This window comes from Miscanthus floridulus, chromosome 2 (assembly GCF_019320115.1).
Source record: "Miscanthus floridulus cultivar M001 chromosome 2, ASM1932011v1, whole genome shotgun sequence".
NCBI classification, from domain to species: Eukaryota; Viridiplantae; Streptophyta; class Magnoliopsida; order Poales; family Poaceae; genus Miscanthus; species Miscanthus floridulus.
This window is the reverse complement of record NC_089581.1, coordinates 148,771,272-148,783,698: the sequence shown is the minus strand read 5'-3', so window position 1 is coordinate 148,783,698 and position 12,427 is coordinate 148,771,272. Positions and strand designations below refer to the sequence as shown.

General features: G+C 51.4%; 1 protein-coding gene across 1 annotated transcript; it reads right to left on the bottom strand.

Moving 5' to 3' along the window:
• Nucleotides 1-10,462: 10,462 nt before the first annotated feature.
• Nucleotides 10,463-11,790, bottom strand: LOC136540055 (transcription factor bHLH147-like). Its single transcript, XM_066532040.1, has one exon. The coding sequence runs from the start codon at nucleotides 11,594-11,596 to the stop codon at nucleotides 10,931-10,933; it is 666 nt and encodes a 221-aa protein (XP_066388137.1). The 5' UTR covers nucleotides 11,597-11,790; the 3' UTR covers nucleotides 10,463-10,930.
• Between the last annotated feature and the right edge of the window lie 637 nt (nucleotides 11,791-12,427).

Here is a 12,427-nt window from a genome sequence, read left to right as displayed (position 1 = left end):
TAATAAGGATTAAGCCTTGCTCGGTTAGGACTCCAATTTGTTGGGTCAAAACATGATCAAACTTGACCCAACTTTTTACATGCTCTTCTCTAATGAAATATCTCCAACTTCTATTTTTGGGTCAAAGCATGATGCTTAATAAAAACTCAAGAACGCGGAATGCCAACCTAATGACAATGAATTCCAGACTTGGAATAATTCTAAGTGCTGAAAACAACAGCAAACTCGATCTTGTGACCTCGATTTGACTTACTTCTAAGCTGATCTAGCTCTTAGTCCAAAAACAAAGTTTGTTCTACATGATATGGACTACAACTTTCATTTAAGGTCCAACCTCAAAACTAGTATAGAACCTACTATTCTACTTTGACCAAAGTAGGATCATGATGAAGCTTAAATTATCCTTTTTGATCCATTGGAGCATTTTCTTGGCATTTGCCCAATATGAACCTTTCATGACTTTTGTTGTAGAGTTCATCTAGAGTCATTTGGGCATGGTTGCAAGATTTGATTGACGATCAAGAATTCCATTCACTTTATAAAATAATTCAAGCAAGGACATAACTCATCATTTCATGTGACTTCTTGATTCCAAACTTCATGAAACTTTTCGAGTGCCCAATATAGATGGGTATTGATGTGAGACACATGAAGATATCTCAATCACACCACCCAAGCATATATCTTAAAAAGGGGTCTATAGGCGAGCAAAGGTGCAATATCCAAGTTTAGGTTGGGGCTCATTTCCATAGGTTTGACCTTGCCATCTTCATCATCACTTAATCATGCCATGTTTGAGCTCAAACCCATTGCTTAACTGGTGGCAAACACCTGAGTGTTACAACTCCCTCACGGTGGATGACTTCCAGTCCGACATTTCGCTCTAGGATCAAAGAAGGATCGATGAGTTCTTCTTCTCCCTCGCTCTCTCCCCTTTCTTTCCTATTGCTCTCAGGAACGCTCTCGGCAAGAAGGAAGAGGTAAGATGGTGGCAGAGGAGGAACAGGCCAAAGAACGGGTTGAAAACCCTTTCCCTCTCCTACTTAAGGAAAAGGGAACAACAGTTAAGGAAGGGCGCGCTGATCAGGAGAAGGCAAAACGGCGAAGCGAGGAACTCTCTCTCTTTCCCATTTAATGCAGATGAGACGCACCCTGACCGATGAGACGTGCCCTGCCCAATGGAACGGCTCCTAATCAGACGGGAAGTGGCCTGGGCCGGGCCCACCACTACCGCATGACCAACCACTATCGCACGCCCGACACAAAAATCGAAGCACCACCGCACGCGGGCAGCACCACGTTTCCCTAGGTTTGGCCTCGAGAAACCTAAACAAAACCTCTGCCGGGGGAGATCACCGGGCCCCCTGAGTCGATCAAATCACTTAGGATAGACACCAAGAGACAGGTAAGGAAGCGAAGGGGCGCCCCATGCAGGCCATACCGACTCCATCATGAACGACGAGCATGGGTCCCGGTCGGACATTTCTGACTGAAGCTCTCTGAACCCCGTCACTCAAGTCATCAAGGTGAGCATGTGTTCATTAATACAAAAACTGTTCACACAAGGGCTCACCCACGATTGACGAGCGCAGGTCCTGGTTGGACATTTCTGACTGAAGCTCTCCGAACCCTGTCACTCAAGCCATCAAGGTGAGCACTACCAACCCCCTCTATTTCCTTACAATCATTTCATACATCCATACGTGCATTCATTCCATACGCCTGAACCTCCCAGACGATTCGGGCCCTGAACCGCTCGGGGGCTCGGGAACTAAGCATCGCATGTGCAGTGAAATGCATCACAACGTTCCGTGTTGCGTCACGAAGCGGCGGTTGCCTCATTCGACATGAGCAACCAAAAGAGCCAGGGGAGAAAAACGTAGATGAGCCCCATGCGGCCCTCGCTCGGTCAGGCAGATCGGGTCATCTCAACCTTCTCGTTTGATCCTGAACCTCTCGCCAAACCCACAGAATCTCCATCGAGGGGAGGCGGTTAGGCCACCCGGGTCGGTCTCCGGAACGACCTAGGCATCTGTCGGGTTGCAGGTAAACGAGTAGTGGAATGTCACAAGAGGGCTATGCCGACTCCGTCATGAACGATGGAACCAGATTCCACTCGATCACACCCGTTAGCGAACTCACCGAGCATGTCGCTCGAGCCCGAGCGATCGGGACAAGCGACGAAACTCAGCCCCTCTGGTTGTGAGAAACTGAGGATGGGGTAACGCACACAACTCACACCGACCCCTACTAAGGCCCAACAGGGCTCGGGGGCTCAAGACAAAAAGCCTGGGACTACGACCCCAAACTCGCCCCTTCCGACTGCGCTCCAAAAACCTAGGTTTGTGACCCCGATCTCGCCCCATCCGGCTATGCTTCCGACTGCGCTCCAAAAACCTATGTTTGCGACCCTGATCTCACCCCATCCGGCTATGCTTCCGACTGCGCTCCAAAAACCTAGGTTTGCATCCCCGATCTCACCCCATCTGGCTACGCTTCTGACTACGCTCCAAACATCTAGGTCTGTGACCCCGATCTCGCCCCATGACTTCGACTCGCTCAATACCACGACGCGCATCGACGCCAGCATTAGTGAGCTCTGTCTCGTCCAAAATACGACTCTGACTCGCTCGATCCCACGGCACGCATCGACGCCAGCATTAGTGAGCTCTATCTCGTCCAAGACTAACTCCCTCGCTCGATCCCACGGCGCGCATCGATGCCAGGATCAGTGAGCTCTGTCTCATCCAAAACACGACTCCAACTCGCTCGATCCCACGGTGCGTATCGACGCCAGCATCAGTGAGCTTTGTCTCATCTAAGACTGACTCCCTCGCTCAATCCCAAAGCACGCATCGACGCCAGCATCAGTGAGCTCTGTCTCGTCCAAGACTGACTCCCTCGCTCGATCCCACGGTGCGCATCGACGCCAGCATCAGTGAGCTCTGTCTCGTCCAAGACTAAGTTCCTCGCTCGATCCCACGATGCGCATCAACGCTAGGATCAGTGAGCTCTGTGTCGTCCAAAATATGACTCCAACTCGCTTGATCCCACGGCGCACATCGACGCCAGCATCAGTGAGCTCTGTCTCATCCAAGACTAACTGCCTCGCTCGATCCAACGGCGCGCATCGACGCCAGCATCAGTGAGCTCTGTCTCATCAAAGACTGACTCCCTCGCTCGATCCCACAACACGCATCGACGCCAGGATCAGTGAGCTCTGTCTCGTCCAAAACTAACTACCTCACCCGATCCCATGGCACGCATCGATGTCAGGATCAGTGAACCATGTCTCGTCCAAAACTAATTGCCTCACTTGATCCCACGGTGCGCTTCGACGCCAGGATTAGTGAAGCTCTATCTCGTCCAAAACCCTTGACTCACTCCCTCGCTCGATCCACGACGTGCACCGACGCTAGGATCCACAAGCTCCCTCTCACCCAATCTCTCAAAACAACTAAAAACCGCCTCGGCTACACAACGACGCCTTGGACGACAAAACTCTGTCTCAAAATAAAAAAAACTCCCCCACTAAACAACACAGGAAACCCCCCAGACGGTTCTGCCCAAACCGCCCGGGGGCTCGAGGGCTACACCCGTGGGTGCGCTCGCGTGCACCCGCCGGCAAAAATCCCCCGGGCGATTATACCCGAATCACCCGGGGGCTCAGGGGCTCCTATCGGGTTCATAAAACAGGAGGTCCCTCGAGGACTGGCTTCCACGCCAAGGCTCGGCCCAAGAGTCTAAAGTGATAGGCCAGAAGGACGGCCAAGTCACCGACCGGAAGGTCTGGCCGAAGAGGAACAGCGCCCGCTCATCGGCTACTTCGGCCCACCTCTCTGACCAGAGCGCTCGCTTCGACTCTAGCCGCCTTCGGACGGCCTCTCCGATCGGAAGGCCTAGCCCAAAACACTACTTCCGGCTCCGACCCCGTGTCTCCGACCGAGGATCGCAGGAACCCTGCTCACCGCTCTTCTCCGACCGGCGCACTCAGAGCCAACCGGAGCCATCCGACCGGGGACGCCCGCTCAATGAGAACCAGAAGACGTGCGGAGAAAAGTAAGGCAAGGCTCACAAGTTAAAATCACTATACCAGGGATCATACCCTGCACGGAAAAGTACTCTGCAGCCACCCTGACACAAACAGTATTGTAGGCGCGGACATCTCCCTCTACAGTATTGTAGGGGCCGCTAAAACTCCCATACGGTAAGACCCCCCACGTGCCTCTAGGAATCAATAGCGGTATGGGCGCCAGAATTTATCGTACCGGGTGAACATAGCGAGACTCCTCACATACCTCTAGGCATCAAACAGTATTTGCAGGTAGCGACGTCCACCATCCCTGAAAAAGGCAGCACGACCTCCCATATGCGTCTGACATTCAACAGTGACATCAATAGTGTTGTAGGCGCATACTATTATCTTGTACCCACGGCGTGGGCAACAAGACCCGGTAGGCGTGGACAACAAGGCTCGGCAGCATACGTACCCACGCCCTTTCACTTGTAAAGCCACCCCTTTATCTATAAAAGGGGACGTGCCCCCTCCAACAAAGGGAGAACCCTTCTTGAAGATAACCAACATCGATCGAGTTCATTAGCTCAAAACCACGGAACCGCCGGGTTCGTACCCCAAGCACACGCTTGAACACTTAGCTTATAGCGTAACTCCTGTCGCTCTTGGCCCTTCCAACCGGAGCCGACCGGACCTCTTTTACACCCCATCTTTCTCCTTCTCGTTTGTAACCCCACTGTAAACTTCGAGCACCTGGGCTCAGGAATAAAGTCACTAACCGACCTAAACTGGACGTAGGGCACGTTGTCTGAACCAGTATAAACCCTGTATCATTGAGTGCTAGGCCACCTCCGATCACAACGTACGGTAAAACTATAAATATTCACTAGTTGATTACTTTAACACCATGTGACTAGCAATGTTGTATAACACATAATTGTACATATCCGAGGGCCGAGGCGCTCTTAATAACCTTTATCAATATCGGTTATCCAACCAGCAGTACGAAAGCGACACGGATACTCGACCGGTATGTACCCATAATTTAATTTCTCTGCTGGTTCTAGCTACATATTAATCGTTATAGATGTCTAAACGAATGGTACAGGCACTATAGAGCAGGGGGCTTTGCAGCGGTATTCCCAAATGGTTGAGTCGTTCATCTATTTCGATTGGTTACAAAACTATTATATAGTAATCAAAATATAACCTTCCCTAAACGTATCATCTTGATATGATACTCATTACTATTCTCATCATGTCGCATCTTTCTTGGCAGTATTGTATATCAATGACTCAAGTTTAAATGAAAAAACTAGATCCAAATTTCTTGAGCTTCAAGTCTTCGCATATGTTGTTTCTTCTCACTTCATTTTTATTATCATTTTGAGTAATACTTCAACAAATGTGAATTTATGCAACAAGTCACTTATTCATATTATCCAACAAAGATTGATTCTCCTAGACTTACAACTCCTCATAGCTTAACTACTACCTCGACTCTTCACTTTAGCCATGGTGCCTCAACGCTCAAGCCATCACTTCCCTTCACCTACACTTAACAGAGCCACTTACTTGCTATCTTCACTCCATCCTCAAAATCACATCCTTTATTGAATAAATAATCAGCATGTTCGCTTGTTGGTTTCAGTCAGAGCTTATCAGCCATGGTATAGTGTTTTTCTCTCACAACAAACCAGCACCAGTCAGGTTTATCAGCCCAGAAACCAACCAACGAACAGGCTAAATAAGAATACATTAACATACTATTTTATTTGCATCATTTTTTAGCTTGAAATAGATTGTTTCCATGAGTATCTTTCTCATCAACATATTTTGACTTGCCACGACCGAGATTCACATGAGGGACCAATTTTTTCTTGACAAAAATCATGCCCCGTTTTCAATTTCCACCACATGCTTGCCATATCCACACAATTAGTCACATATGAAATACCATACATGTCTGTCTATCGATTTGAGCCACGGTTCATAAAGTTTCATTCAATAAGGCACATTTCACATGTATATGATAATATCAATATCCTGTTAATCATATTGTCATTCAATTCACCGAAACTAACTACAGCGCTAGATGCACTTTCAATCTCTCTTTTTTCGTGATTGACGACAACCATCATTAAAGCATACTAAGATATTTAATTGAAGTTTTTGAAGTAGAGCCCCCCCCCCACCCCCCAATATGTATATATGAATAAAATTCACAAAAGTGGCCACAAATTCTAATTTCACATATTAAGCCAAATAGAATTTCTCCCTATTCAAGGTATCCGTGGGGTGCGTGTGTGTCACAATATAAACTTTGATGCATATGATAAGATAATCACACGATAAGAATAAATAAAAGCATCACATGGATTTCACAAGCTAAACACACATGGTCCTTACATAAATAAAGACAGTCTCACACACATAGCACACATTATAAATGTTCTCAAGTCCACTCACTACGATAGGGTATATTACAAGACTAAGGCCGTGTTTAGTTGGGCAAAATTTAGGAATTTGGTTACTGTAGCACTTTCGTTTTTATTTGGCAATTAGTATCCAATCATGGACTAATTAGGCTCAAAACGTTCGTCTTGCGATTTCCAACCAAAATGTGTAATTAGTTTTTTTCGTCTATATTTAATGCTTTATGCACGTATCGCAAGATTCGATGTGGTGACTACTGTAGCACTTTTTGGAAAAACTTTTTGGAACTAAACACGACCTAAGCATCTCTCAAGACATAAGGTACAAGGCATAAAGTCTCATGAGAGACACAACTCTAGTTGTGTTACAAATCTTTAGATAAAGCATGAAGCACGTATGAAATTTGAATCCATTACATCCTTTGTCATCCGTCACAAAAAAGGGACTACAAGATGCACAAGTTACTACGTCTCATCACCACCACCATCTGAATGCGGAGCACCTAGTGGTCTAGAACCACTCTATCCTGGAGCACCTAAGCCCTCAGATTCCATAGCCTCCAAACCCATAGGCACTAGTGGTGTAGCCTATGGTACCGTAGCCACCATGACAACTGCTACTGCCACCAAAGAAGTCGTTCATCCACTGATCGGATCTCATTGTCATGTACCGAAGGTTGAGAAGGATGAGGAGAAAATTAAACTAACTAGCAGGAGGAACACCCGACTGAGGTTAAGGTCGAGCTAGTTGAGGTGCTCCATATAAGTGTTGTGTCTGATCGACTCTCGGATATCTCTCCTAAGACTGCTCAAAGGTCTCAGACTTACTGGTTGCCTCATCTAAGATAGGATATCCGGGAAGCTGAAATGAATTTCATTCGGGATGAGAGCTGCTTAAGAGTTTCTATTGTTGTAGTGTACACTCTAAACCCGAGCTAACGGCAGGAACACCATGAGTAAATTGTAAATAGTTTCCCATCAATACTACTTCCCTCCGTTTGTGTTTACTTATCAGCAACTTTTTACTGTAGCAAATTTGACCATATATTTTTTCTTCTAAAACAATTTTAGATACTTCAATGTATATAACACTAATGAAGTATGTTTAATAAAGAATCATATATGTGAAAACTTGATGTATCTAAAAATCTTTTGCAGAAAAAAACGTATGGTCAAAATTGCTACGGTAAAAATTCGGTGGCACAAGTAAACGAAAACGGAGGTAGGACCTTGAACTAATAACGACGTGGCCCGTAATCAAGATATCAGCTCCAAACGCATACGACGCGCCGATAAAAGTCGGTTTTCACCTGGCCCCGGCTCCGGCCCCTCGTTGGCATGCGCATATTTTGGAACGCAGGGGAAGATCCACTCACTCCAACGAGGACGCCAGAGGGAGGCCTTTGCATTCCATGAACTCATGACGAAGCCCAGACCGGCCACGTCAGCCGCGAAAAAGATCCAAGGCGCCCCCCAAAGATTTTATAGTTGGGCAGCAGGTGGGCCCGGGCATTATCCGCCCACGTGGTGGGCTAGGCATTTCCTCCTCCGTGGTTTCCGTTTCGGTTTGGCCTCTGGCAAAGCGAATGGCGAACGGGGCTTCGGCAGCACAGTTGTAGCGGTGTGGATCGAGAAAACCCGGGCCCGCTCGCAGCGACAGGGAGGAAGGGAGGCGGGAGCCAAGCAAGCAAGCATGCATTCAAGCAGCGCAAAGCGGCGCGGATGTCGTGCCACCACGCCGACCCCGATGGAAAGGAAAGGCAAAGGGGGTGGAACGCGCAACAGGGCCGGGGACGGGGAGGGGACGCCGGGCGGGACCACGCTCGTGGCCAGGCATCCCACATGGCTCGTGGCGTCGCAGACTTGGCCGCGGGGTCCCCGGCGCGGCGAGCAAACAAATAAAGCGGCCGCGCCGGTTACTCCGTTGGCTGTCCATGTCCTGGAGCGACGGCAGTCTAACGCGAGCATCAATCGTGGTCGGCCTAGTTCAGGCGTCATTTCGCCCGCCGTGCCTAAACGTGCTCCGTCTTTCAGCTTGAGGCTAACGACTGTTTTTAGTGGTTTTCAGAAGTGGTTCAGAGAGATTTGTTTGAAAACTTTGGGGGGTTCAGTATGTTTTTAGGCTGTGAGGCGTTTTCAGGAAGGCAGGCAGTATACGGAGTTAGGCCTCCAAACAAAGCATGATATCTGACTGTTCAGGAGGGTAGCACAGTCCCACTTTGATGTTGGCAGGCACTGCCAGATAGAGAGAGAGAGAGAGAGAGAGAGAACAGAAACATCACACATAAACCAAGAAGGCAGGCTTTCAGTTTCAGAGCGCTGGCATACCAGTATACCACTAATGAACAACAAATCTAGGCTACTAGACAACAAGTCCTCAGCGAAGGCTGCGCGGCTGCGGCGCCGACCGGCCAGGCAGCACCAAGGGCCAACGCTATCCATTTGTACGTCCAAATCCAACACGACGACGAGCCGGTGCCGGAAGAAACCACCGTACCATTATCGACCTTCCGGCCGGTCGATCGGCTCTGTTTGAAACGAGAAAAGAAAACCATTCTGCAGGAATCCGGGAGGACGGCCGTCTGGTAAAAGAGGACGACGACGGCCTTCCGCTCTTCTCGGAGGCGGGCCAATGGCATGCGTGGACGGCACAACACGGGGATATGCTTCTTCTCCTATGCATCGTCACAGAGCACACAAGGGGCTGGGCTCGTAGACGGAGCACAGTAGCTAGGAAGAACATGGCACTGCAGGATACACTACACGGCGCCATTGATGGGTGGTAATACTAAATACGCTACATGACGCACGAGTCATGATATATAGGCGCATACGGCCTGTCACGAGGCCGCATGGCGCGCACAGCCTAAGCGGCAGCGGCACGCCCTGCCTGAACCAGGATGGCGACGCGCCAATCATGCAGCGGCCACGTCGCCACCGCCCCGTGCCCCGCCATACGTACGGATCACGTGAGGCCCTGCCCGGAGCGCGGAGCCCACCTGTTTGCTGTGACTTATAAATCGATTGATGTTGTTTTATTATAAAAAATATATATTATATAATGGCTGATACGATCCAGCGACTGACGCCCTGGCCGGCCACCCTGCATCATGACTTCACATGAGCCAGCTCGGCCACGTCCGGCAGCCGCTGCCGCGACGGTGCACCGGCGCGCCGCTTCTCCTTCCCTCCCTCCCCTGTCGCGTAGCGCAGGGGCAGCGCCGTAGTTTCGCCTGACGCGCCGGAGCCCGCACCGAGCCCCGTTACTATGGATGGCCGGTGGGCCGGGGAACGCGACGCGACGCGGGTGGAGAAAGGAAAGGGAAGAGACCGCGGGATCGGACGAACACTGTGACGGTGGGTCCGCCCTCCTCGCCGGCAGTGTCCGCGAGTTGTTTTTACTGCATGGCGGATGCGATGACGAGGGTCGGGACTCGGGAGGGGCGACGGGGCCACGGTGCGTGGCCGTGGCTGCACGTAGGCCCCGCGGGGGTGCTCGATCAGATCGGCCACGTGCCCATTAATCCCCTCACGTCGCAGAGCATTTCACGTTCCATGTTACGAGTGGTACGACTGCCCAGTACGAAATAAAACAATCGCGTACCATCATCCTCTCGGATTTTTTTTCTTTTTCTTTCTCTCTCTTTTTTTTGCGATGCGATTGCCAAATACCAATCCTCTCGTCTCTCCATCTTTGCTTGCACACGGGTCTGTCGTCTACGGAAGTTTTTCCCTTTTGCTTTGTGTTCGTACTGCTGTGGAAATCTTGTATGTATCCAACAAATTTTCTATTCAAAACTTAGCGAATGTGACCGGAGCCGCGGAAAGGTCGAGAAATTTTGGGTCGTGCGTGGCTGCGTGCAAGTGCAGACCTCTCTCGGGGTCGAGGGGGCTGACTTGGGATCGCGGGCACGTAATGAAAGGCTCGCGCTCCTCGTCCACCAACGCAAAAACGGAGCATCATTTCAGGTTTCTTTGAAGTACAGATCAGTAATTATGGTTATGAGATGATACAAATACAAGCAAGCCATGAAGAACGGTTGAATCTGCTTGCAGCAGCAGCCTGCAGAGGATTACGCTACGGGATGTTAAGCAAGAAGCAAATGATGTGATCTGAACGAACATTTCAAGATGCATTCATTGGCGAGCGATCGAAGCAGATGAGAACAAACCAAGCTACAAAAGAATCCTGAGCTGGGAGGAAAGGGAGGAGAGGAGACAGCAAAACCACTGTGGCCTACGGCTTCTTCTATCACATTACAACACGGGTTAATCACTGGGACGCCATCATCATCGTCTTCTTCATCATCACTAACCGCTCACCGAACTGGGAGAAACAAGACGACAAAGAAAACTAGAGGGGGGGGGGGGGGGGGGGGGGGGGGCGCGGGGGTAGGTTAACTAATCCCGAGGAAAAATTCGCGGGGGAGAAAAGAGAGGGAAAATTTTACAACGAATGCACGAATGCTGAGGCTTCGGGTCATGGCGGCGAGAAGGAGGAGGAGCCGACGCCGGGGGATGATGAGGAGGAGGTGGCGGAGACGGCGGACAGCGCCTCGGCGAGGGCCGTCATGGCGCGGACCTGCATCTGGAGCGCCGCGATGTAGTCCGTGGTCTCGGCGAGGAGCGTCGGGAACGACAGCTTCCGGCAGCCGGGCACCAGCCGGCCCAGCACCTTGGCCTTCCTCGCCAGAGGCGGCGTGGCCGTGCCCTTCGCCGCCGCCGAGGCCGAGGCCGCGGAGGCGATGGCGGCGGCGGCGTCGTGGCGCGAAGATGGGGACGCGGGGGCGCGGAGGCGCGCGCGGTGCGCGGCCTGGAGGCGGCGGCGGCGGGACGCGAGGATGGCGCGGCTCCAGTGCGTGCGCCCGCACGCCGCGACCGCGAGCGCGCGGTCGGCTGCCTCGCGCACGGCCCAGCCGCGCGGCGGGACCGGGGCCGCCGCGCCGGAGGCGGAGGAGGAAGGCCCAGCGCGCACGAGGCGGATCGCCTCGAGGAGCTTGGACGAGTAGATCTCGTGCTCGCGCCGCGTCCGCCACTTGGACGGCTGCGCCGGCGCCGCGGGCTCCGCCGCCCCGGCCGCGCGCTTCCGCTTCCGGCCCCTTTCCTCCACCTCTGCCGCTGGCGTCGAGCTCGACGTGGACGCCATTGCCAGTGCGCGCCAAAAATCGTTGCTTGCAGAAGGAAACCTGGTGTATCGGGCGCTGCTAGGAGGAAAGAGCTGCGATCCAACAAGGAGGGAGAAGAAGAAGAAGATAGGCTCTGCTGCGCTGGCTTTGCGCTCGGCTCGGGGCAGGCAGGGGGAAGGGAGGAAGGAGACGGGCGGTGGTGGGATGGAAAATGGGGGAGGAGAAAGAGGTGGGAGACTGGGGGAATATAAAGGGGGGTGCGGTGCGGCACTGGCAAATGGCTCGGCTCCCTCTCCTCCTCCTGTGTGATCCGCTTGGATTTCCTGCCGCAACTCTTCTGCGCTCATGTGTTAATAATACTAATAAATTTCTTTTTTCTTTTTTAAAAAAGGTCCCTTGTTTTCTTCCCTTCTGGTCTAATCCAATTTGCATGTGTGACACTGCGAGTGACCTGCTAATTATGAGGTCCACTGGGCTTAGACTTTGTGGCCCGGTGTAAACAACTGTCGCGTCGGCATGATGGCCTTTCCTAGTTTTCCTTTGTGCTCGAGAGCGAGTGCAAGCATGCAGTGGCCTCCCCTCCTCTGTTTCTGCGGCTCTGTTTCTGCTGTCCTAGCTAGTGTGAAACTCTGAACTGCAGTGGCAATACCGTGTACGACGGTAGGTACCGTATCGGCTCTTCCAAGAGCCAGAATCTTTTATCGCACATGCCAATCGCCGTGTAAGCACTGCCTTCAGAGTTTCAGCGTGCATTGCATGCACGTCTGATTGCAGGTCCTGTGCCAAGAAGGCGGCGCCGAGCGCTAAACACAATAGCGGGGCTCTTGCTATCGCTAGCGGTCTCCGGGCAC

Excerpts from the sequence above, each read along its gene's own strand:
- LOC136540055 (XM_066532040.1), bottom strand. The coding sequence starts at position 11,596 with ATGGCGTCCACGTCGAGCTCGACGCCAGCGGCAGAGGTGGAGGAAAGG.